Source organism: Oncorhynchus clarkii, chromosome 16 (genome assembly GCF_045791955.1).
Source record: "Oncorhynchus clarkii lewisi isolate Uvic-CL-2024 chromosome 16, UVic_Ocla_1.0, whole genome shotgun sequence".
NCBI lineage: Eukaryota > Metazoa > Chordata > Actinopteri > Salmoniformes > Salmonidae > Oncorhynchus > Oncorhynchus clarkii.
This window is the reverse complement of record NC_092162.1, coordinates 45385981-45410766: the sequence shown is the minus strand read 5'-3', so window position 1 is coordinate 45410766 and position 24786 is coordinate 45385981. Positions and strand designations below refer to the sequence as shown.

The following is a 24786-nucleotide window of genomic DNA, read 5'->3' as shown; positions in this document are numbered from 1 at the left end:
GTTCTTGCATCCATAGCTCTTTCTATTAATCTGAGAGTGGTTACATTTCTCCAGGTCCAACCCTCAGCTTTTTGCCAAAACAGAGGCGGGGTGGCCATTTTGTTATTGCTTCAGTTAGCTTCCTTTAACAGTGAATAGTTCTTCACATGAACATGAAACAAAGATTCACTGTGTATAGTCTCGCGATTGTTATTCTACTGCTGCTCTTTAATTACTTGTTACTTTTATTTCTTATTCTTATAAAAAAATTTTTTTAAAAATGCATTGTTGGTTAGGGGCTCGTAAAGTAAACATTTCACCTTAAGGTACCTGTTGTATTCGGCGCATGTGACTAATAACATTTGATTGGATTTGACGATAGACAGTGATTACCGTTTGATAGAAAATGTATTAAAAAATATCACAGACCTCTCTCAGTAGCATATCACACAGATAGGTCAAAGTTTGACACAGGGACAGTGGTGAAAGGTGGTTTGCTAAGACTGTGCACATGTGCATCGCATGAACCTTGTATTCTAAGGGAAAGCCTAGGAAATTACTGTATATGTTTGTGTACGTTTCCCAGTCATCAACTGAACTGTAACAGAAACCAACTGGAAACAAAAGTCCTTAAGGGTCGTTTCTGGACTGGCCCTCATCACATGAACCAAATGGGCAGTAGGTTTCAATGTCCAGTGTGTTCAGGAGCAGTAAGTATTCCATCATGAATTATTCATTTCCTTAAAAAGCATGTTAAAAAGAGAAGCATGTCGAAAATGACCAACGGCTTTGGTTACAGATGCAACTTCATCTTAAGTTGTGCATTTTCATAATCAGCTTTAAAGCAACATGAAAAACCCTTACTGAGCAATTAAATACTTTTGTATTTTGGACTGAACTAGAATAATGTGGTAGGTATATCAGTTACACAGTTATTAACAGGAAAATTGAAAAAAATGTCTCAAATTACACTAGGATGAAAAACATAGTATAAAATGCACAAACACCAATGTACACTTGTTTCTATAAATTAAAAATACATTAAAAAATACATTTTCTATTAAAATCCACAAAGGAAATATGCTCTTATAATGCTGGTTTGTGTGGTCATAAAAACAGGGGTTTTACATGCTCTACAAATGTAACAACTAAGTAGGGTGAAATAACAAAATGTAGCTTTTGAATACGGAGGAAAAGGGAAATATTACTTTAATGGCGTATTACGGAATCACTTCTGAAAACTAGACAACGGGTTCTTAGTTGTTCATCAAACAGAGTGAATGATTGACCACTGTCATGCTAACAGGATGAGTATTGATTGAGAGTCGCATGGAGATGTCTGATCCACATCTGCTGTTGATCTATCTCGCCACAAGGGGTAGACAAATGCAGCAGCTCAAACGAAACGATGTGATTAAGGAAGAGTGGGGCATTATTTCAAGAGTTTCAAAAATAGTTTGTCGCCAGCAGGTTACAGTAAGTAGATTACCTCGTCTCTTAGGCGGTGTCCTGAGCACTGTATGTTGGTATTGAGAAAATAGTTCATATACTGTCCATAGGGTGGTTGTGTGTACTCTTCAGTCCAATACAACTTCACAGTGCAGGAGTAGAGAGCCGGTCTTTCCTTAACAGGCTCACGTTAATTCCCTCTTGTTATTGCTTCCCTATATGTCTCTCTGTCCCCAGCTCTCTCTCGCTCCCTCTCCCTCACACATCTAGAGGATGATGCGATAAAGCACCCAGCAGCCAAACGTCACCCAGTGGCTGGCCCAGCTCAGCTCCGACCACTTCTGAATGGTGTGGTTGGCCACGCCACTCTGTAGAGGGAGAAAACCGACATGGGTTTGAAATACACAAATCGACCACAACGCTTTGTTCTGAAAGATCTGACGATGCTACGTGACATTGCATAATCAGAGTAACGTATGAGAGTTTGGCCATCTTATAGCTGAAAAGCATTCAGTAAATAGTTACCTCCTCATCATCATCCATGTAGTCCACACTGGAGTTGAACAGAGAGCCCAGGTATGCCAGGTGGAAGACTGCCAGGGCACTGAAGGCTATATTAATAATGTACACCCACGGGGCCTGTGTGGATAGGAGAAGGAGAAGAAAGGTCATGCTGTAATGCAAACATTCTTATTGAGGATTTTTTGGGCATCAATATAAGAGTTATTGCGCAATGTTGCATGGTCCATTTGCATGTGACCAACACTGAAAAATCTTTAGACTTTACACAAGAAAATATCATTATGCATAAATATCACTTTTTTATTTCTTATTGAACCATACCTTTTTGTTCTTGTGAGTGCAGTTTGGCTGACATTTCTTTGACAGAATACACGCGTTTAAAATGTCTGCCAGTCTCCTCCGCAAAACTGGAACAGAGGGTACGCAATCAAATAGAGGTCACAATGATTTATCCTATAGTAATAAACAAACTCTGCATGTCACCTAAAGTTATTCTCCAGGTGTAAACAATGTTATCCCTGAAAGGTAAGGTGGAACTGAAATCAAATTTGAACGTTTATTTTCATTAGATTTTTTTTTATAGCTAGCCACATCTTTTACAGACTTACCATGCTCAATATATGTGATGAAGGCGAGAGACAGTAGCACTGCACCCAGGTGGAAGCTCAGACCCTAAAGGCCAAAGGAGACGACGGTATAACGAAACAATCTCTTATACACACTCATACTCACACCCGCACCTGCTCGCGCATACTCACATGTAGAAGTGCACTGGCTGCGTAAGTCACTAGGATGGCTGGAAAGGTACCAAGGTTGCGAGCACGGGCAAAAACATCTGGGTGATCAGACAGAAACAGTTGTCAGGGGATCAACTTTGTATTCCGGTTAAAAAAAAAGAGCAATTGAGTTGGGATGTTTACTGCTTTAAATGTCATTGTAGGAGGACAACTGTGAAAATAGGAGGGGGGGAAAAAAGGTTGTATTATTTGTTATATGTAAGCTCACAATGCTGTAAATATGTTCTATTTCACAGAAAGCTTACAGGTGCTGAGCCATCGGGACATGGGCAGATTCCACGAGGTGGCCACCTCCACCATAGATCTGGGAAACTCCACATGAAGGGGCCTAGCTACAGTCATATCCCTGGAGAAGAAAACACAGGCATTTCAGTTGGGCTGTTTGAGGGGTAAAAGAGAACTAGGGGGGGGGGGGGGGGGGGGCAAACAAACTATTTAACTTATGGCAAGTCTATGTCAAGCCTAGTCACCATGATGCTTCAGTGCACTGACCATTTGAGGTTGTCTTTCTCTTCAGTAAAGCCTGCTCCAGCCAGAGTGGTGCTGGTCTCACTCAGGTAACCCACAAAGTAGTTGCTGAAGTGGAAGGAGAGTGCATTCTCGTAGGCTAGGAGCCAGCTAAAGGTCAATGAAAGAAGGTTCAATTAGAAGACACTTGGCACAATTAAAGCCTCAAATCACACTTAACAACAATACAACTTCTCTATTTTAATATAAATTGCAAAAACATACAGTACCTTGCCACAGCACCTCTGTGCAGCAAACAATTGAAGGAAAATTGTAATAATTTATCACCATTTCATTTGATTTAATACATTTAACTGACACAGACTCACATTTTTAAGTCTCATGGCATGAGTGGGCAGGGCAGACAGACAAGGTTGGGGGAATGATTGGTGTACAGACGTGCAGGTGACAGGGAGGTGGCACAGCTGCTGAGTTAGAAATGGACATGCAGCATTAATTACAGGGACAGGCGGGGGACATTCTATCGTCATAATATCAGATAAATAATTACCCAATCTTCCGTTTTGTTTTGCTGGGGATAAAGCCCAGGCAAGACAAGACCATTTATTGAATGGGAGAGAAAGAAACAAATGAGAATCGGACCGTTACACTACTGAAACACATTACTCAAACAGCTTTCCTACAAAAACATTTAGGGGAGAGTAAGGTTAGTTCAGCCAAAGGGGTAAATTGAGCCACCCTTGTTTCTAGGAAACCATACACAAAATGAATAATTTGACCAAATATTTAGGAAGAGGTTACCATTTCATGGAGTCTGTAAAGGAAGAAACCACATGGAAAAAGTGGTTAGCAAAGTCGGGTCCAAAACACAGATTTTCACCAAGTCAAATTAATTTATTGTGTTAAGAGGTTTTATGATGTTTCTATCTAAACCAAAGTAGATGTTTTTAAGATGATTCGATAAATCTGTTGGGGTCTCTAAAAGCTTCAATATCAGGTCCTAAACCTAGCATGAAAGTGCATCCTTGTAGCTGTGTGGGATAATCTAGTCAACATGTTTTCCTTGGGGTTGAGCAAATTGAAGTGTTTTCTTCCCAGGCATTATGCAAGGCATTTTCATTGGCAACATGAGGTAACAACAGGGCCTGACCTATGATAAAAGTGTTAAAAAAAGAAGAAGTATTTGTTAGGTGTTATGCCTGAGCAGCACCTAACCCCAAACCCTTACCCTAAACGGAGTATCCAAATCCCCACCCTCCCCATACACTGATACATCTTCTCTTTCCCTTCTTTGAGTGCACCCCTCTCTTAAATCATGTTTTTTTATTGATGTTTTGTTTTGACTCCTATTTTTTTGTTTATTTTCATTTTTATAACTGTAAAGCGACTTTGGGTCCTTGAAAAGCGCTACATACCCCAAGTATTATTATTAAAAGATGCTTAAAATGTTGAAAATAATTTTAAAAAACGATTGCGATTGTGTTGAATTGTGTTTGGGAAATAAAGGTAGTGGTATTATTTAATTCAGTACAGAAACGTGTAGGCGACTTAACTTACCCCATAGCCCTGCTAAGTTGTGCCAAGAGAACACTTTTTTTGGACAAGCTATGCTTCAAAACTGTAATGTTTACATGTATTTGGATTATTTCCAGGTACACACTTCATTCTACAGCTAGAAGACTCCTGATATCGCCAGGAGTGATGAGTATATATATTTTTTGTCGTTGTCTAGTACTGTCTTTTTGCTAGCTAGGGCCATCTCCTTTAAGTCCTGTAAGTCTGTTTTCCCAGTAGCCTACTTGGTGTGTGAACTGCTGACTGCGCATAATTTACAGATTGTTGTTGACACATCAACCAGGGCTCTTGACCTGGAGGCAGGGCAATTTGTGACTTGTTTCAGTAATCAGTGGCTGTATTGGAGAGGGAGTGGTTTCACCTCTCCTAGGCAATCAGCAATCAGTACAGGCGTGCTCTCCACCTCTGCTAGGCAATTAGCAATTATTGTTAGTTATTTCTCCCTTTTTTTAAATTGATGTAGTTCTGGTCTTGAGCTGTTATTGTCTATTAAGGTTCTATGCTATTTCATGTTTTGTGTGGACCCCAGGAAGAGTAGCTGCCTCTTTTGCAACAGCTAAGGGGATCCTAATAAAATACCCTGGTTTCTCAGCGGCAGCTGTAAGTGGCGGTTTTGTCACAAAATTAAGACCGTCGCTGAAACAAAGACTGTTTTGCCGAGTTGGTCTGTGGAGTTAATCGAGAAAGGAAAAAGAGGAAGGCTCCACACTACTCTCGCACCGGAGTATCTTACCTCGTTATTTACAGATGATCAAATGTTGCTCTTTTGTAGCTTTGTCAACTGTGTGTGTTTTCTATACCTGTTCGCACCTCTCCCTGTAGGCGTTACAGACACAACATTTCTAATTTAGTTGCCCTTCAGTCCCTTGACTTTTTGTCCCTGACGGAGACATGGATCACCCCAGAGAACACCGCTACTCCAACTGCTCTTTCTTCATCTGACTGTTTTCTCTCATAGTCCGAGAGCATCTGGTCATCGTGGTGGTGGCACAGGGCTACTCATTTATCCTTAGTGGAGATTTGATATTTTCTCCATCTCTCACCTGTCCATCTCCTTATTTGAATTCCATGCTGTCACTGTCAATTGTCCACTCAAGCTTAACCTTATTGTCATCTATCACCCACCAGGTGCCCTTGGAGAGATTCTCAGTGAGCTTGACACCTTGATTAGCTGATTTCCTGACGATGGCTCACCCCTCTTCGTGCTTGGCAACTTCAACCTCCCGACGTGTGCCGTTTGATTCATTTAATTCCAACTCTCTCTTTCCCCTCTTTCCCAAACCCCTTCCAACTCACAAGGCAGGCAATACGCTTGACCTCATCTTTACTAGAGGCTGCTCGTCTACTAATCACACTGCACCCCCCCTCCAGGTCTCTGATCACTACTTTGTTTCCTGTTCTGTCCACCTCTCCTCCAACCCTAACCACTCAGCCTCTACCCAGATGGTAATGCTCCGTTGCAATCTTCTCTTTCTCTCTCCCACTGTTCTGGCCTCTTCTATCCTATCATCTCTCCCTTCTGCTGAATCCTTCTACCTCCTGTCTCCGGATTCTGCCTCTTCGACCCTACTCTACACCCTTTCCGCGTCCTATGACTCACACTGTCCCCTTTCCTCCCGGCCCGGCTCAGCCTTCCCCTCCTGCTCCGTTACTGAGTGGCTCATTGCGAGCTTACAGAATGGGCTAAAGGCAGCTGTGAGGACCTATCATCCTTTCACTCCCTCCTCTCCACCTTCTCTTCCTCTGTATCTGCTGCTAAAGCCACTTTCTACCACTATAAATGTCAAGCTTCTGCCTCCAACCCCAGGAAACTCTTTTCCACCTTCTCCTCCCTTCTGAATCCTCCATTCCCTCTCAGCGGACGACTTTGTCAATCATTTTGAAAGAATGGTTGACGACATCCGCTACTCATTCACTCAGTCTATTGAGTCCACTGGTCTCACTCACACAGAACTACCCTATGCCTTGACCTCGTTCTCCCCTCCCTCTCCAGATCACATTCTGCGACTAGTGAGCTCTGGCTGCCCGACAACCTGCACGCTCGACCTCATCCCCTGCTCCCTTCTCCAGACCATCTCTGGAGATCTTCTCCCATTCCTCACTTCCCTCATCAACTCATCCCTGAGCACTGGCTATGTCCCCTCTGACTTAAAAATGGCCTGAGTTGCTCCACGCCTCAAGAAACCAACACAACATATCTGACATCTAATACTATAGACCTGCATCCCTTCAGCACACTTGAGTGTGCTGTCTCTGATTAACTTTCTTGCTATCTCTCTCAGAACGATCTTCTTGACCCTAACCTGTCAGGCTTCAAGACGGGTCACTTAACCAAGACTGCTCTCCTCTGTGTCCCGGAGGCTCTCTGCTCTGCCAAAGCTGACTCTTTCTCCTCTGTTCTCATCTTACTAGCTAAATTACTAAAATGGCTCAACTTAGCCCACCCTCCCCTATATTACACTTTTTTTGGACAATCACAAACATCAATTTCTGTGGATGCTTATCTGACCTACAGTAAAACATTACAACAGCACTTTTTTTTTTTTTTTTTTTTAACCAGGCAAGTCAGTTAAGAACAAATTCTTATTTTCAATGACGGCCTAGGAACAGTGGGTTAACTGCCTGTTCAGGGGCAGAACGACAGATTTGTACTTTGTCAGCTCGGGGGTTTGAACTTGCAACCTTCCGGTTACTAGTCCAACGCTCTAACCACTAGGATACCCTGCCGCCCCACTAAGAGGTTAGCTAATCCACTCACTTGCGTAGCAGCCTGTCCCCTTGAACCATCAGATCCTCCTCTCAGGGCTGGGCATCTCAGGCTCTGCACACTCTTTGATTGCATCCTACCTGGCAGGCCACTCTACCAGGTGATGTGGAGAGGATCTGTGTCTGCACCACATACTCTCACTACTGGTGTCCCCCAGGGCTCGGTTCTAGGCCCTCTACTCTTCTCACTATACACCAAGTTACTCATCTCCATCATATCCTCACATGGTCTCTCCTATCATTCCTATGCAGACACACTCAACTACTTTTCTCCTTCCCCCCTTCTGACACCCAGGTGGCGACACGCATCTCTGTGTGCCTGACAGACATCTCCACTTGGATGTCGTACCTCAAGCTCAACAAGACAGAGCTGCTCTTCCTTCCAGGGAATGCCTGCCTGCTCAAAGACCTCTCCATCATGGTTGACAACTCCAGTGTCACCTTCCCAGAGTGCAAAGAACCTTGGCGTGACCTGGACAACACCCTGTAGTTCGCTTCAAACATCAAAGCACGCGCCTGCAGGTTCATGCTCTACAACATCCGTAGAGTACGACCCTATCTCACACAGGAAGTGACGCATGTCCTAATCCAGGCACTTGTCCTCTTCCGTCTGGACTACTGCAACTCGCTGTTGACTGGGCTCCCCGCTTGTGCCATCAAACCCCTGCAACTTATCCAGAACGCAGCAGCCCGCCTGGTGTTCCATCTTTCCAAGGTCTCTCATGTCACCCTGCTCCTCCGCACACTCCACTGGCTTCCAGGTGAAGCTCACATCCATTACAAGACCATGGTGTTTGCCTACGGAGCAGCAAGAGGAACTGCCCCTCCCTACCTTCAGGCTATGCTCAAACCCTACCCCCAAACCCGAGGACTCTGCCACCTCAGGTCTCTTGGCTCTCCCACCCGTATGTGGGGGGGGGGGGGGGCAGCTCCCGCACAGCCCAGTTCAAGCTCTTCTCTGTCCTGGCACCTCAATGGTGGAACCAGCTTCCCCCTGAAGCTAGGACAGCAGAGTCCCTGCCCATCTTCTGAAACCCTACTTCTTCAAAGAGCATTTCAATAAAATAATGCTCCTCCTCACCTTGACCCCCCCCCACCCCCTTCTAGCTCGGACTCTACTGATAGCTACATTGAGGAAAAATGTACTTTCCATGCCTGTGATATATGGTTGTCCCACCTAGTTACCTAAAATGGCTCGACTTAGCCCACCCTCCCCTATGTTGCACTTTTTTTTGATGATCACAAACATCAATGTCTGTGGATGCTTTTTCTGACCTACAGTAAATCATTACAACAGCACTAAGAGGTTAGCTAATCCACTTACTTGTGTAGCAGCTTGTCCCCATAGATAGGGATGAAGTAAGGGAAGAGGTAGGGAGCAACACAGTTAGAGATGACCAGACACAGTTGGCTCTTCACCCAGCTGACACACACTTTCCATATCCAGGAGAAGCTCTGAGGAAGAAGAGAACATCTATATACCATCTTTCTCTCTCTATTCCCTCCACCCATGTCCCCCCCCTTATCCTAGCATGGTTAAACCAGACTAGCAAGTGCAGCATTTAGTCTGGTTTAACCAGGCTACCCTTATCTCTATACCAAGACAAGACTTAGTGCTGAACTCACCAGCTTGCGGCCCTCTATAGCCTCTCTGTAGCTGTTGAAGCTGATCCAGGGTCCGAAAATGACTGTTCCCACGAAGTAGATGTAGCCCATGAACTCCACAGGAGAGGGCACGTTGGTCACCACACCTCGGTCCAGGTCAAAGGCCAGAGAAATGGCCTTCATAGCTACCACCATCTGGGAACCTGCAGATACATACCGAAGTGAGTCTTCAAATATTAATTACAGTTGAAGTCAGAAGTTTACATACACTTAGGTTGGAGTCCTTAAAACTCGTTTTTCAACCACTCCACAAATTTCTTGTTAACAAACTATAGTTTTGGCAAGTCTACTTTGTGCGTGACACAATTTTTCCAACAAATCAAATCAAATCAAATCGATTTATATAGCCCTTCGTACATCAGCTGATATCTCAAAGTGCTGTACAGAAACCCAGCCTAAAACCCCAAACAGCAAGCAATGCAGGTGTAGAAGCACGGTGGCTAGGAAAAACTCCCTAGAAAGGCCAAAACCTAGGAAGAAACCTAGAGAGGAACCAGGCTATGTGGGGTGGCCAGTCCTCTTCTGGCTGTGCCGCGTGGAGATTATAACAGAACATGGCCAAGATGTTCAAATGTTCATAAATGACCAGCATGGTCGAATAATAATAAGGCAGAACAGTTGAAACTGGAGCAGCAGCACGGTCAGGTGGACTGGGGACAGCAAGGAGTCATCATGTCAGGTATTCCTGGGGCACCTTGGTGCAAATCAATCCCAGAACAACAGCAAAGGAAAGGGTCCAAAAGTATCTATATCCACAGCAAAACGAGTCCTATATCAACATAACCTGAAAGGCCGCTCAGCAAGGAAGAAGCCACTGCTCCAAAACCGCCATAAAAAAGCCAGACTACGGTTTGCAACTGTACATGGGGACAAAGATCGTACTTTTTGGAGAAATCTCCTCTGGTCTGATGAAACAAAAATAGAACTGTTTGGCCATAATGACCATTGTTATGTTTGGAGGAAAAAGGGGGATGCTTGCAAGCCGAAGAACACCATCCCAACCGTGAAGCACAGGGGTGGCAGCATCATGTTGTGGGGGTGCTTTGCTGCAGGAGGGACTGGTGACTTCACAAAATAGATCATGAGGAGGGACAATTATGTGGATATATTGAAGCAATCTCAAGACATCAGTCAGGAAGTTAAAGCTTGGTCGCAAATGGGTCTTCCAAATGGCCAATGACCCCAAGCATACTTCTAAAGTTGTGGCAAAATGGCTTAAATACAACAAAATCAAGGTATTGGGAGTGGCCATCACAAAGCCCTGACCTCAATCCCATAGAAAGTTTGTGGGCAGAACTGAAAAAGTGTGTGCGAGCAAGGAGGCCTACAAACCTGACTCAGTTACACCAGCTTTGTCAGGTAGAATGGGCCAATATTCACCCAACTTGTTTAAAAAATATATATATATATTTTACCCCTTTTTTTCTCCCCAATTGTTTTTTTAGTAGCTACTATGTTGTCTCATCGCTACAACTCCCGTACGGGCTCGGGAGAGACGAAGGTTGAAAGTCATGCGTCCTCCGATACACAACCCAACCAAGCCGCACTGCTTCTTAACACAGCGTCATCCAACCCGGAAACCAGCCGCACCAATGTGTCGGAGGAAACACCGTGCACCTGGCAACCTTGTTTAGCGCGCACTGCGCCCGGCCCGCCACAGGAGTCACTGGTGCGCGATGAGACAAGGATTTCCCTACCGGCCAAACCCTCCCTAACCCGGACGACGCTAGGCCAAATGTGCGTCGCCCCACGGACCTCCCGGTCGCGGCCGGTTACGACAGAGCCTGGGCGCGAACCCAGAGTCTCTTAACCACTGCGCCACCCGGGAGGCCTCACCCAACTTATTGTGGGAAGCTTGTGGAAAGCTACCCAAAATGTTTGACCCATGTTAAACAATTTAAAGGCAATGCTACCAAATACTAATTGAGTGTATGTAAACTTCTGATCCACTGGGAATGTGATGAAAGAAATAAAAGCTGAAATAAATCATTCTCTCTACTATTATTCTGACATTTCACGTTCTTAAAATAAAGTGGTGATCCTAACTGACCTAAGACAGGGAATTTTTTAATAGGATTAAATGTCAGAAATGTATTTGGCTAAGGTGCATGTAAACTTCCGATTACAACTGTAAATGTTTTCATTAATACGGTGAAAACATTGGTTGTAGCAGGGGTTGAAAGCAAAATATTTTTTATATCGTTTCGTTCTGAACAGGATAAAAAAAAATGATCTCATTCCGACCAGCAAAATAAAGATCTGGTTTATATCGTTCCTTTGTTACTTTTTAAACCTATGAAATCTTTATTTTTTTCATTTAGCTCAACTATAATTTCTTCACCAATCATGCGAGCAAGATATAGCTCAGTGAGTTGTTTTATATGCGTGATGGAAAGACAAGTGTAGGGTGCAAAATGCAACTTACATTTTGCGGTTGGGGAAAGAGCGAGAGGGTGGAGGAGGAAGCTTGGCTCGAAGCGCTGGGCATCTTGTAATGACATGCATTATCTGAATTAGGCCCACAGAATTATACCTACGAAGGAGTGACTTCTATGGAGGAACTTTGAATGTCTTTGAACTTCAGAGTTGGCCTAATGTTGGACAAGAGAAGTTAGCTAGCGAACAAGCTTGTATGTGCAAAGCGGCACCAGAATTAAAAACACGTCTCACCTTTTTGTAGTTAATAAAGCAATGTGATAACTATAGTATTCCTAACTAGCACTAGAAAAAGTTAATCAATTCTTCTCTAATTGAAAATCTCTCTCCTCCTGAATCTCGCTTGTAATATCTGTAGGCTAGCTATGCTTTGGAGGGGGAGGGGCAGTTAGCCTACACACACTGGCAAAGAGTTTCAGCTGGCAGGCACACTGGAAGAATGTTCTGATTGGCAGAGGGGGGCTTTGCATAGGTGCCTTGTTGCGTTTTTTTGTGGGACTGTGAAAAAAATCCCGGAATGTAAAAGAGCGTTAACTGGTTCCAATGCTTTTAAAATAATGGTTATGTGCTGGAACAGTATAAATCACTTTCGTTCCTGGTTCTGATTCTGTTCCTTGAAAAAATATAAACTGGTTGCAACTCCTGGTTTGTAGTGTATATTCACGCTGAGAGTAAGTACCAACCTCTCATTTTGTGCCAGGTGGTGGTGTCCATCATATGCAACTCTCTGGAAGGAAAAGGGGAGAGTAGACTGATTAGACAACCATTTTCAATGCACTTTGAGGGATTTGATCACTGGCTGTTTATCATCCATTCTCTTTACTCAAACAGGCATCTTATGTTACCTGGTAACAGATCTACCTACCCCATGAGCAGGTAGATGAGGACGGTGATGGAGAGGAAGGTGGCCCGGTTACTGGAGTGCCGACAGAGGAAGAGGATGAGGTAGCATAGTAGACTGAGCAGCACCACCCACACCATGTGGAGCTCAAAGAACAGGTACAGGGCGTAGAACCCTCCTGCCACGGTGCTCAGGTGTTTCACATAAGAGGGGAGGCCTGACCAGGGGAACAAGACAACAAAAACAACAACGCACACAGAAGAGAATGAGAACATGTAGTAGTAGACATTAGTAGAACATGCATCTAATTATTCAGTTCTACATCATTTCTCAAATGTCAAAATCACTCTCCTATGACTCATCATGTTCTGTCGTTACCAGGAGCTCTGTTATATTCCAAAAGTCACATTTCACGCAAAGGAATGCAAAATGTCACCCAGAATCCAGAGAAGTCGGCATAGAAGGCAGATGACCAGAAGCTGCCACACCTGCTCCAGGCCCTGCTGAGCGGTGGGCAGAAGGCAGCCCTCCCCAAGCTCATGGAAGAACTCCTGTCGGCTGAAGGACCCCATCACGCCATGCACAGGACCTAAGAAAGACAGGGGGGGATATAATAACGAGGAAGTATGTTCTAATAGGCAACATTACACATTCAAATGTATAAGTTCCAATGGAAATAACACACGTGACCACCACTCTTCTTTCTTTGTGCATGCCGACAATGGCAGTGATTCACCATGCATCACGATTGACACATCTGTGCACCCTGCTGCAGGGGCTTAATGAGGCATTACCAGACCTTGATAAGGAAGATTCGCGATAAGCAGTTTTATTCCATTATAGGAGCAAGTAGACTGGTTCCAATTAAACGTGTAAAAGGTGGTGTATTGAGTGATAGGACAGTGAGTGGCACTGGTGCAGCTGTGTGCATCATGGAGTGAGTACCAGGCAATCTGCTAAATCAATGTTGGCTAAATCATAAATTCGCCCAAATAATCTACTACAAACTGACATGTTTATGCAATTTTGCAATTTAAAAAAAACTACTTGAATGCTAGTTTACAAGGACCAACTCGCATGTAGCTAGCTAGCAAGGCTAGCAGTGCATTACAAATCCTGCTTCGTCTTGATCCGCAGTGCAGTTTTCACACTACGCTTAGTATTTGCAAAGCTCGTAACTATAGACCTCCAATATTGTGCTTAGTTGAAAACACTATCTATTTGCTATTAAATTAATTCACTGACCATGCTTTTCCCATCAATCATCAGACATGATCAGATAATAAAATAGCTAGTGGCTGGATAGCCAGCCGACCCCCACGCTCTACTTCGCCAGCGGGCGACAGCCACTGGTTCAACGAGACTCATTATTCCACACTTCACTTGCTTGAATTGTTTTGAGGAAAATAATGGGTCTTACCTTCAAATCAACCCTTCAACTAGCTGTTGTGTAAAATGAGTCTACGCGTCTGTTTATTCTCTCCGTAGCCACTTGACACTATAATGTACTTCACGCACTGTCGGTCCTGATGCTGACACCAAACTCCAGGTCACAGCATCAGCAGCAGTCGCTTCAGCCATGCATGCAGCCAGTGATTCTCTACGAATGGATTAACCAATCAACGGCGTCGTGTTGGAGGAATCAGCCAATGATTGTAGTCGATTGCTCCGATACAGAGAGCTAACAAATCAACTGCAATTGTTCAGAGGTGGCTGACTCTTGTCTATACCCAATCAAAAAGAGTACATAATGTTACCGCTATTATGCGACCAATGGGATGGAAACGCCGAAAAATGTAAGGTGCCTGCCAATGACGGGATTCGATTATCTGGCCCCGGTTACCCCGGTGGAAATGTCATTGGTGAAAAGTAATAGCATTCGTTTTGGAACCGGGTTTTACCACCCGGGCGTGAGCCAGGTTAGGTGCCCTTTCAAAACCCACAGCGAAACCTAGGCAAGATTAAGCACGTGGAGAAATGAAGATTCCGTGTTCACATGCAAACGTGGTTACTTTTGATAAAAACGCTTTATCTGCCTTCCAAATGAAAATTAGTTTGAAAATTCTAACATATTTTATGGAAAATAGAAGTATGTTTCTGACCTATGTAACGTTCCGCCTAGTTGACGTCAAGACCATGAGACGCAATTACTGTTAGATTTCAAAGGTTGCCCCTCCCTCACCACTTTTGCCCGTTCACGTCGAGGGACATAGACCGGTGCACTGCGACTCATATTAATAGAACTCCCTCAATATCACGTAGTTTGCAAACGCTTTCAAGGGGCAGGGCTTTGTTCCAGATAATCCTCACAGAACATAGTTTATAGACAGATCTAAATGGATTAGCAAAAAATCTAAGTGAGTAAAGTAATAACTCTACTGTGGCGGTGGTAGACCAGGGAATATCAGATTAGAATGACAATATATGCGGTTTCTGAAGGTAACTATAACGACAATCTAAATTCAATCTAACCAATATTTACATCGGAGATAGGAGTCAACATAGGGCCCTAGATCGTCATGTTTACACAAGCAGATTTGAGTGTTTACCTCTTGTTGTAAAACAAGGATGATATATGGAGCAGACGCGTGCCTCTTTAAAAATAGACTCAGCGAAATGACGCTGCCACGCAGATATTGTGCGAGATACAAGACTTCGTTCTCAGTCACACACAGCATGGGCTGGGGTTCGCATCACGCTGTTACTGGACCAAACCGGAGAAGTTGAGCCGTGCGCTTCAAAGCTCTTAGTTGTTGCGGAAATTGACCCACTTTGAGGTTTAAGTTCTGCACCTACTTAATTTCAGATTCTACCTTTAACATATTGTAACAGTGAAGATAAGCGATACACGGCTGCTGTATTACAGAGCCGGACACAAAATGACTTTCCAGTATTCATCACACCAGTTAGGTTAGGTATTTGGATGTTAGCTGCAAAACTTAAAGCCAAGTGAATCAATATATTTCTATGCATGCTTACATTCACTTTAAAATGAGTTTCTTGTGACATGAAAAACAAATACCTGGAAAGTGTCAATAATAAAGACAAAGGCAATACATGTGTAAGTAATCCCATTATCAATTTAAAAAATACATTTTACAATCAGCCTGAGGTAGTTATGCAGAATTCAACTGGAGATGTATCATTTCGACATACATAGACTCTGTTACCCAAATTTAACAACACTGTCCACATTACACAGACTATAGATATCGGGATTCACTTGTTCTTATGACAGGTACATTTAGTAATTAATCAACAACAATGCATCATGATTATTTTTGCTTACATAAATTGGTGAAGGCAATTTCTGGACAACTCAATGGTTAAGGCCCAGAGAGAAACCCTACAGGCCTTTATGAACATAATCTGAAAAGCAGATGAACATTATTTGATATGGAAATACATTTTGATGTGCCACATCAGAGGAGTTAACTAGTTTAATAGCATGTCATTTAATAATGCATGGATCAATGGATCAAAACAACTGAATGAATCATAACTCAAAAGTGTCTATATTCTATTCTAATACAAAAAAAATGGTCAAGATCTCAAAAGCGAAACCATAACATTTCAGAGGACAGTTAATCATTTGAAATGCTTGACAGAATGTTTCCAAATCATGATCAATTGTGGAAAGTTATTTTCTCAAACTCATGAAGGAATAAATACCAAAATCATGATGCGAGGCAAAACAAGTGTTTCAAGGTATAACTCCTTTCTGAAACAGCGTCCACATCGGTGGAGATGAAACAAAACAAACTTATTTTTTTAATCATGATCGGATTAATTATCCCATTTTGTTTTATCATCATGTGGGATCATATAATAACCTCAATGTCATAAGCAACTTTTTGCAATTTTTCTCCTTTAGCTAACAACACAGGCCAAAGTTCCTCTTGACACACATAATTCACTTTCTCTGCTGGGCCTGGATGTTTGACTCTACTCCTCTTTTTCTTTTTAGAATGATCATGTTTAGTTGAGAGATCATGGCTCTTCTTGTTAAGCTTCTTGTTAAGCTTCTTAAGCTGCTTGGGTGTGAGTGTGACCTGAATGGGAGGTGTTGGTTGCATCGTGGATGTGGACTCAAACCCAGGTCGAGGCTCGAGGTCGGGTCTGGGTATGCCCCCGGGGTACTCGTGACGCTGGCAGAAAAGCACGCCACATTTCCGGCAGCGATACGCCTCTTCTTTGGCATGGATGGTTTGGTGACGCTTCAGGTTGTGGTGTGTGGTGAACGAGCGCTCACACTGGTCGCAGGGAAAGGGCCGCTCCCCAGTGTGAACCCGCTGGTGCTCAGTGTAGTGGCTGCGGCTCAGGAAACGTTTCCCACACACACCACAGGGAAAGGGCCTTTCTTCGTCGTGGAACTGTTTGTGTCTCACCACCTGAGGAAAAGAGAAGAAGTTCTGGCCGCACACCTCACAGGTAAATCCTCCAACTGGGTTGGCGCTGTATGAAGGTGGCAATAGCAGAGTGGGGGGGCGCTTGTACGGCTTCAGGGAAGGTTCTGGTACAATTAAAGGAGTCGATGGGGCAATCCGTTTTTGTACTTTCAGGTTACCAGTAGATTCGTTTTGAAGAATAGCCATTGCAGCCTCACGCACTTTGAAAACCGCAGCACCTGCTGCAGCCCTCTTAGCCAGCCCATTGGGCCCAGTTTCCTGGTCAGCCATGTCTACTCCACTCAGGACCCTGGCGAAGCAATGAGTCAGAAATATAGATCAGAGGTCAATAAAAATCGTTAGGGACAGAAACCTCTGAAGTACAGTAAAAAAAAAATTGGCTTGATTTTTTTATTTTACCTTTATTTAACCAGGCAAGTCAGTTAAGAACAAATTCTTATTTTCAATGACGGCCTGGGAACAGTGGGTTAACTGCCTGTTCAGGGGCGTTGATTGGCTTGATGTTAGCAGAGAAACACAAGTGCCCATACTATAGCAAATATAATTTTCTTTACAATTTGTAATAGTTCAATGTAGCTAGCTAGCTAACATTGAGCCATTGTTTACCTGGCTAGCTACCCAGTGCATCTTCTTACCTCCAGATAGCCCAAAGGCCAGTAGATGGCAATATTGAATCGTTTGATCTTACCGTCCAAAGGGACTGCATGTGGCTATAAACTTGTATCCCCATGGACCGGTTCGTACATAAAACATTCTCCATTCAGGCTGCAAAGGATTTAATGGCAAGAAGGTGGGAAATATGTGCATAATTTCTTTATGAAACACAATTTTACACCATCATGCTAGAGTTTAAATGCTAGTCCTGGATGTTGCATATCACGTTCTGCCAATCAGGTTGTAGCAGTCTGTTTACTCTTGGGCTGCGGTCCAATTGTGTTATTTTTACCACCTCAACTCTCGCACTAACTACTTTCCCTCGGGGGAATCCCTGTTGAAACCGGATGCAATTTGGTTGCCATCTTAAGTGGCAGTCCAATTCACAAAAGTTGCCCCCTCAGCCCTTGATTTAGCTTGAGGGAGCAACTTTGATCACTTGTGGGGTTGATATGTCCCACAATTCAATGCAAACAGTAGTGACGTGTCAAACGTCAGTGGCCGTGAAGTGAAGTGTCAAATGTAATCAGCGCTGCATTTTTCGGCATGCGAGAAAAAATTACAATGCTAGCTTGCAAGCATAAAAGTGATATAATATTATCAATGACAGATTTTAGCGGTGGCCAATGGGAATATGATGTTCAAAGTGGCCGACTCAGTGGGGAGCCTATAAAATGTAGCTTCATAAACATTTTTGGGGAATTCTGAAATGTATTGGAATATATTACCGAAATATAAAACTAGATGGCCAGCTATTTCTTAGTGCCGTTGCCATTAAAATCTTTTTAAGGTGTAAGTCGACGCATTTTCTCCCTGAATGAAGAAAGTTTTATCTACAAACTGGTCCACAGAGGATATGAGTGTATAGCCGGCTGCATGCAGTCTCTTTGGACGGTAAGATGAAACGACTCAATATCGCCATCTGCCGGCCTGGGCTAACCTTCGGTAAACTCACATACTTGCCAACTACATAAAGACACTGCAAATGGGTTGTATCCGGCTATCTAGTAAAATAATGTGGAAAGTAGCTAGTTAGGATAGTTAACATTCATGATGGCTCGTTCTGCTAATAATAGCTAACGTTAGCTCATGCGACTTTTTCAAAAGATAATTTCTGGACCATCAATACTTGAACGTTTGCCATTCATATAGCGTTACGCAAATAGTATACAAAGGGTGGCAGTAAAAAGAAAACTACTTACAGAAAATAACGTTTAAATGTATAAAGTTCTCGGATGAAATTGCACAAATAGTCAAACTAGTAAAATTTCATGGCAGTCTTCTTGAGCGCTTTTTGCATGTAAAGTGCAACATCAACACATCCCGCTGGAAACATAAGCACCCAATTTAGTTCCTACATTACTGTACATGCAACTCTGTAACAATTATAAATCCTACCAAAAACATCTATCTTGAAGTGGATCTATAAGGGTTTAAAAATAAATAATTATATGTGAACACCTGCAACCTTGCCGTGAAAGTGTACTTTGTCATTACGAAATGTGTTTGAGATCATCAATTCTGCTCAGTTGCTGAAGTAAGTATGATGGATTTGAGTAGCCTAACTATCGCCATTATGTTCTGAAATTAAATCTGTGAAAACGCATAGACAAGGAATTTGGGAGAAAATAGAATTTAATCAAAATGTTCAATCTTCTTAAAAAGTCTCTCACTCAAAAGTTAGGTGCTTGATGAAGTTCTTCAGAAATTCTGCCAGGTGTCACTATTGTCTGCAGAATAGCCCACAAGCGATTTGGAAAAGAATAGATCATTAATTTACTCCAAATAATTTAGGATGACACATCATTTACTTATGACCCAGATTAAACAGTGGTGTAAATAGAGGAAGCAGTGGTGGGCACTAATACTTTTGTGTATAAACATAGACATACACTAAGTTACAAAACCCTAATAGTGAGTTGCACCTCATTTTGCCTTCAGAACAGCCTCAATTCCTCGGAGCATGGACTCTACAAGGTGTCGAAAGCGTTCCACAGGGATGCTGTCCCATGTTGAATCCAATGCTTCCCAAAGTTGTATCAAGTTGGCTGGATGTCCTGTAGGTGTTAGACCATTCTTGATACACACGTAAAACTGTTGAGCGTGAAAAACCCAGCAGCATTACAGTTCTTGACTCACTTAAACCGGTGCACCTACTACCATACCCCGTTCAAAGGCGCTAAAATATTTTGTCTTGCCCATTCACCATGTGAATGGCACACACACACAATCCATGTCTCAATTGTCTCAAGGCTTAAAAATGCTTATTTAACCTGTCTCCTCCCCTTCATCTACACTGATTGAAGTGGATTTAACATGTGGCATGTATAAGGGATCATTGCTTTCACCTGGATTCACCTGGCCAGTCTATGTCATGGAAAGAGCAGGTGTTCCTGATGTTTTGTACACTCAGTGTATATAATGGGTATTTCAGATGGTGTATGTGCATATGCTTGGTGCATGTGTGTTTGAATGAGAGAGAGAGAGACAGTGCCATTATATAGAGATCCAGTTTTTGGTGGCCATTGCTATTTTATGCGAGAAGGAGAGAGGTCAATGATGAATGATAGGGGTAGGTTAACACCACCCCTCTCCACCTATGCCCCGGGTGATAGACTGCACTCCAGACACAAGTGTGGAAATTGATCTATCATGCTGCTTCTGAGAGTTAAATCAATATGTGTTTCATTTTTTTATCATTGCAGTGCTGAGAGAAACAGCAGACCCCCGTTGACACTAGTCTAGTACAAACCTGTATTTTACTCTACTGTACCATTCTCTGTAAGATATTATCTACTGGATGTGTTCGCTGTGGAGAGACTTGTAGAGTATGGTGTGTGTGTGTGTGTTTCTGAATTGGCTATTTAAATACACTATATACAAAAGTACACACCTTCAAATTAGTGGATTTAGCTAGTTCAGTTACAACCATTGCTGACAGGTGTATAAAATCGAGCACACCGCCATGCAATGTCCATAGACAAACATTGGCAGTAGAATGGCCTTACTGAAGAGCTCAGTGACTTTAAACGTGGCATCGTCATAGGATGCCACCTTTCCGACAAGTAAGTTTGTCAAATTTCTGCGCTGCTAGAGCTGCCCTGGTCAGCTGTAAGTGCTGTTATTGTGAAGTGGAAATGTCTCGGAGCAACAATGGCTCAGCCTGCGAAGTGTTAGGCCACACAAGCTCGCATAACGGGACCGCCAAGTACTGAAGAGCGTAGTGCGTAAAAATTGTCACCATCTGGCAGTCTGACAGACGAATCGGTGTTTGGCGGATGCGAGGAGAATGCTACCTTCCCCAATACATAGTGCCAACTGTAAAGTTTGGTGAGAGGAGGACTAATGGTCTGGGGCTGTTTTTCATAGTTCGGGCTAGGCCCCTTAGTTCCAGGGAAGGGAAATCTTAACGCTGCAGCATACAATGGCATTCTAAACGATTCTGTGCTTCCAACTTTGTGGCAACAGTTTGGGGAAGGCCCTTTCCTGTTTCAGCATGACAATGCCCCTATGCACAAAGTGAGGTCCATACAGAAAGGGTTTGTAGAGATCGGTTTGGAAAAACTTGACTGGTCTGCACAGAGCCCTGACCTCAAACTCATCGAACACTTTTGGGAAGAATTGGAACGCTGACTGCGAGCCAGGTCTAATCGCCCAACACCAGTGCCCAAACTCACTAATGCTCTTGTGGCTGAATGGAAGCACGTTCCTGCAGCAATGTTCCAACATCTAGTGGAAAGCCTTCCCTGAAGAGTGGCAGAATAGCAGAAAAGGGGGGACCAAATCCATATTAATGCAGATGATTTTGGAATGAGATGTTCGATGAGCCGGTGTCCACATACTTTTGGTCATGTAGTGTATGTATTTCATTGTCTTTACATAACAATCCAAACCAGACGGTTGAATCAGCTTGTGTCTGAAGAGTAACAACTTGGCAGCGTTGGCCCTTCCCTCCATCCTTCTATTCCTCCTTCCCTCCCCCTCTCTCTCAAGGTGACACTCTTCCATCTGCCCCTTCCTCTTCTTGCCAATCTCTATCTCTTCATTTAAACCCCCCTTCATACTCTGTCCCTCAATATCTCACCTGTTTTGCTCAAGCATACTGTGTTTTGAGGTTGACAGTTATTTGTCTTTATTGATGGGGCAAGTTGTCACAGTAGCCTGTGTATTTGTGTGTGTGTGTATACTGGAGGGAGATAGAGGTAGAGACAGTTCACATAAACATATATGTTTTATCTCCATCCCCGTCTGGCCAGATGGCACTCTGAGTCTGTCTTTTTACTGTGGCATCATTCACAGCCAAGTGAGATCCTTCATATGTGGTGTATCCCACCATTGCGTCCTTCATCTCTCACCACACAGCATCCCCAATTGAATTCCCCTCATCCTCTCCCCTCCTTGCCTCATCCCATAGGGGGATAGAGAGGATGGCTTAGGGGTGGAGGAATGGAGGGATGGGTAGACACGGAAAAAAGAGGGAATGGGTGTGTTTTGTGTGTGTGTGTGTGTGTGTGTGTGTCTGTGTGTGTGGTAATGTGTAAGGTAAAGAGAAGGAAAATCTACTCCATGATATTGTTCACTCCTCACTCGCCTTGTTGATTAAGTCAGTATTTTCCTTCTTTCTGTGCTTTACAGTTGACTACAACAACCTTTCTCTTTCCGGTCAACGTCCGAAAGGACACCAATTTATATTACACCTCTGCTTATTAGCCATCAATGACCTTTGTGCTTATTCTCCCGTTACATGTCTGACATCCAGTCTGGATGTGTTGTTATTACCTGCCGCTGTTTGTTGCTATGTTAAGGTATTGTTGACAGGCTGTTGTGTTTACACAGCCCACAGGCTCAGCCTCAGCCATGTCCGCCCTGCCGAGAGAGACTGAGCTGTCTGCCACGCGATCCGTCAGCCGTGTGCTGAAGGGTTGAGCCACTACAACGCAATTACACATTCATTTCACCCAGTCCAGGCCAGGCAAGGCAGTATCCCCTCCCCCTCTATCCATCCCTCCCTCCCTTCCTTCCTTCTCTGGCTCCTTCTGTCTTCCTCCACTGCACACAAAAATCCTCTCCATATTCTCTTGCTCTCTTTCTGCCCCTTCATCCCCTTCCATCTCTCCTTGATCTGGCTCAAATTCCCCTCTTTTACCCTCTGCTCCCTCCTCTCTAATGTTCCCTGTCTTCTTACCCAGTCAGCTGTAGGTTCAGACAAATGCAGAACAAAGGCCAAAAGAGGACAGGTAGAGCATGCAGAGAGGAACGTAGGAGATGACATAGGAAAGGGGGAGTAATGAAAAGAAAGGAATCGGAATTAACATGAACCACGAAGGGAGGAGAGACTGGAAGAACGAGGAAAGAGGGAGGAAGGGGGTTGGTTGTAGATTGCTGAGCTAGCTGGGGACCCCTGAATGAGGAATGGAGGGTGATGCAGAGACTGGCTCTAATGTTATATTGATCTGACACAGCCTGAGGGCACATAACTCTGACTGTGTGACTGGTACTAGAGAGAGAGATAAAGAGAGAGAGGGAGAGAGAGAGAGAGAGAGAGAGAGAGAGAGAGAGAGAGTGAGACAGAGAGAGAGAGAGAGAGTCTGATCGTGGTTGGATTAAATTGACCAAGATTAAACAGAATGGTACATTGTTTTATTCTGTGTGAACTAGATAGAAGAAATATGAAGATAATAGAGCTAAATATTTTATCTGTACCTAACCTGTCAAACATTAAAACACCCATTGGGTTGTTAACACCCTGCTGTTTGACTGAGAGCTGAATTACACTGGCATTCTGTTATCACGCTGTCAAGAGCTCCAGTAGCTCTTATGTTACTCTAGCAATCCGTACTAATGTTATAGATCCTCAGTTTGACAGTGAGTGGGTGACAAGACCCATTTGTCGCCTAAGCAAGTGCTCCTCAGTCTCCACCCCTATCATGCATTTGGCTCAAGCTGATAGTAGAGCTTTTAAAATTCCAGTGAAATATTACCCGAGGTGTGTGTCTATTGAAAACGACACAACGTAAGTGTACTGTACATGTATGTGTGTGTTTGGCATATGTTGCAGGGAATTGAAATGAGTTCGGGGGCCAGGTCTCTGTTCAGTATCAGTAATATCAGATCGACTCCCTGCAAGAGATCAGGAGTCACTGGGGAGAACATTATGGTGAGATCACTGAGGAGGGAGGGAGGGATTAATTGTGTTGAGGTGTGTGTACGTGTGTGTGTGTGTGTGAGAGAGAGAGAGAGAGAGAGAGAGAGAGAGAGAGTGAGTGAGATTCAATGTATTCACCAGCAGAGGTGTTGCATTCAGAGTATTGATTCTGCAACACTTTACTGTAATACAAATGAAACAAACAGATTGGAAAAATAGATACATCTATACAGGTGATATAGAGAGAGTCTCATTAAGAGAAAATGTCTGGGGAGTTCCTGGAGTTTAAGGCCTGTTCAGGTACAGGATTTCAATATTCCACCATGGATACATAATGAGGTATTCATTTAAATAGAGGTGTATTGTGTTTCTGTTGTAAAATGAAGTGGATGTGCCCCCTCCTAGGTAATGGCTGTATTTCATTTCATGTAATGATTCCCTCCTATCCTCCCATTGGGTCCAGGCCTCCAGAGCCGTGGTATAGACCATGTGGATATCTATTGATCTGGACACTGGACAGGGGTCATAGTGGATGATTAATCCAAGCATAGGAGTTATGCTTGGCATATGCAGGGCGGCAGGCTAGAGAGTTGGGCCAGTAAGCGAAAGGTTGCTGGATTGAATCACCGAGCTGACAAGATAAAAATCTGTTGTTCTGCCCCTGAGCAAAGGCAGTTAACCCCCTGTTCCTAGGCTGTCATTGTAAATAAGAATTTGTTAACTGACTTGCCCAGTAAAAGAAAAAGAAACAGAAGACAGGTAGCCGAGTGGTTAGAGCGTCACTAGTTCAAATTCCCGAGCCGACAAGGTAAAATATCTGTCGATGTGCCCTTGAGCTCCAGGGTCGCTGTTGGTGATGGCTGACCCTGGCTGTGACCCTGGCTGTGACCCTGGCTGTGACCCTGGCGAGTTGGGATATGACAACAACAACAAAAAGTTACTATTTCACACAGGCGTATAATACATGCTTGTAAATGTGTGGGACACAACAAATATAAGCACCGACCAAATTAATATTGTAAGAATCACCATGTTGTGGTCCCTCTCTTAGCACTTGAATGAATTAGTCAATCCGCTCTA

At 43.6% G+C, this 24786-nt stretch overlaps 2 protein-coding genes across 3 annotated transcripts; both read right to left on the bottom strand.

The window, feature by feature from the left end:
- Positions 1-282: 282 nt before the first annotated feature.
- On the bottom strand, positions 283-14015 carry LOC139368576 (protein-serine O-palmitoleoyltransferase porcupine-like). The gene is made up of 13 exons (XM_071107607.1): positions 13919-14015; positions 12935-13087; positions 12523-12715; positions 12341-12384; positions 9183-9364; positions 8881-9011; positions 3240-3365; positions 2993-3093; positions 2709-2785; positions 2559-2622; positions 2272-2357; positions 1954-2067; positions 283-1796 (listed from the first exon to the last, which is right to left on the bottom strand). The coding sequence occupies exons 2-13, from the start codon at positions 13068-13070 to the stop codon at positions 1695-1697; spliced, it is 1356 nt and encodes a 451-aa protein (XP_070963708.1). The 5' UTR covers positions 13071-13087; positions 13919-14015; the 3' UTR covers positions 283-1694.
- Positions 14016-15558: 1543 nt separating this feature from the next.
- LOC139367649 (zinc finger protein 566-like) lies at positions 15559-18886 on the bottom strand. 2 transcript variants are annotated; one of them, XM_071105918.1, is made up of 2 exons: positions 18764-18886; positions 15559-17196 (listed from the first exon to the last, which is right to left on the bottom strand). In XM_071105918.1, exon 2 carries the CDS (start codon positions 17175-17177, stop codon positions 16320-16322), a length of 858 nt encoding a protein of 285 aa, XP_070962019.1. In that variant the 5' UTR covers positions 17178-17196; positions 18764-18886; the 3' UTR covers positions 15559-16319. The 2 variants fall into 2 exon arrangements, with proteins under 2 accessions (XP_070962019.1, XP_070962020.1); XM_071105919.1 differs by lacking the exon at positions 18764-18886 and adding an exon at positions 17514-18565 and having other exon boundaries at positions 16160-17196.
- Positions 18887-24786: the final 5900 nt, after the last annotated feature.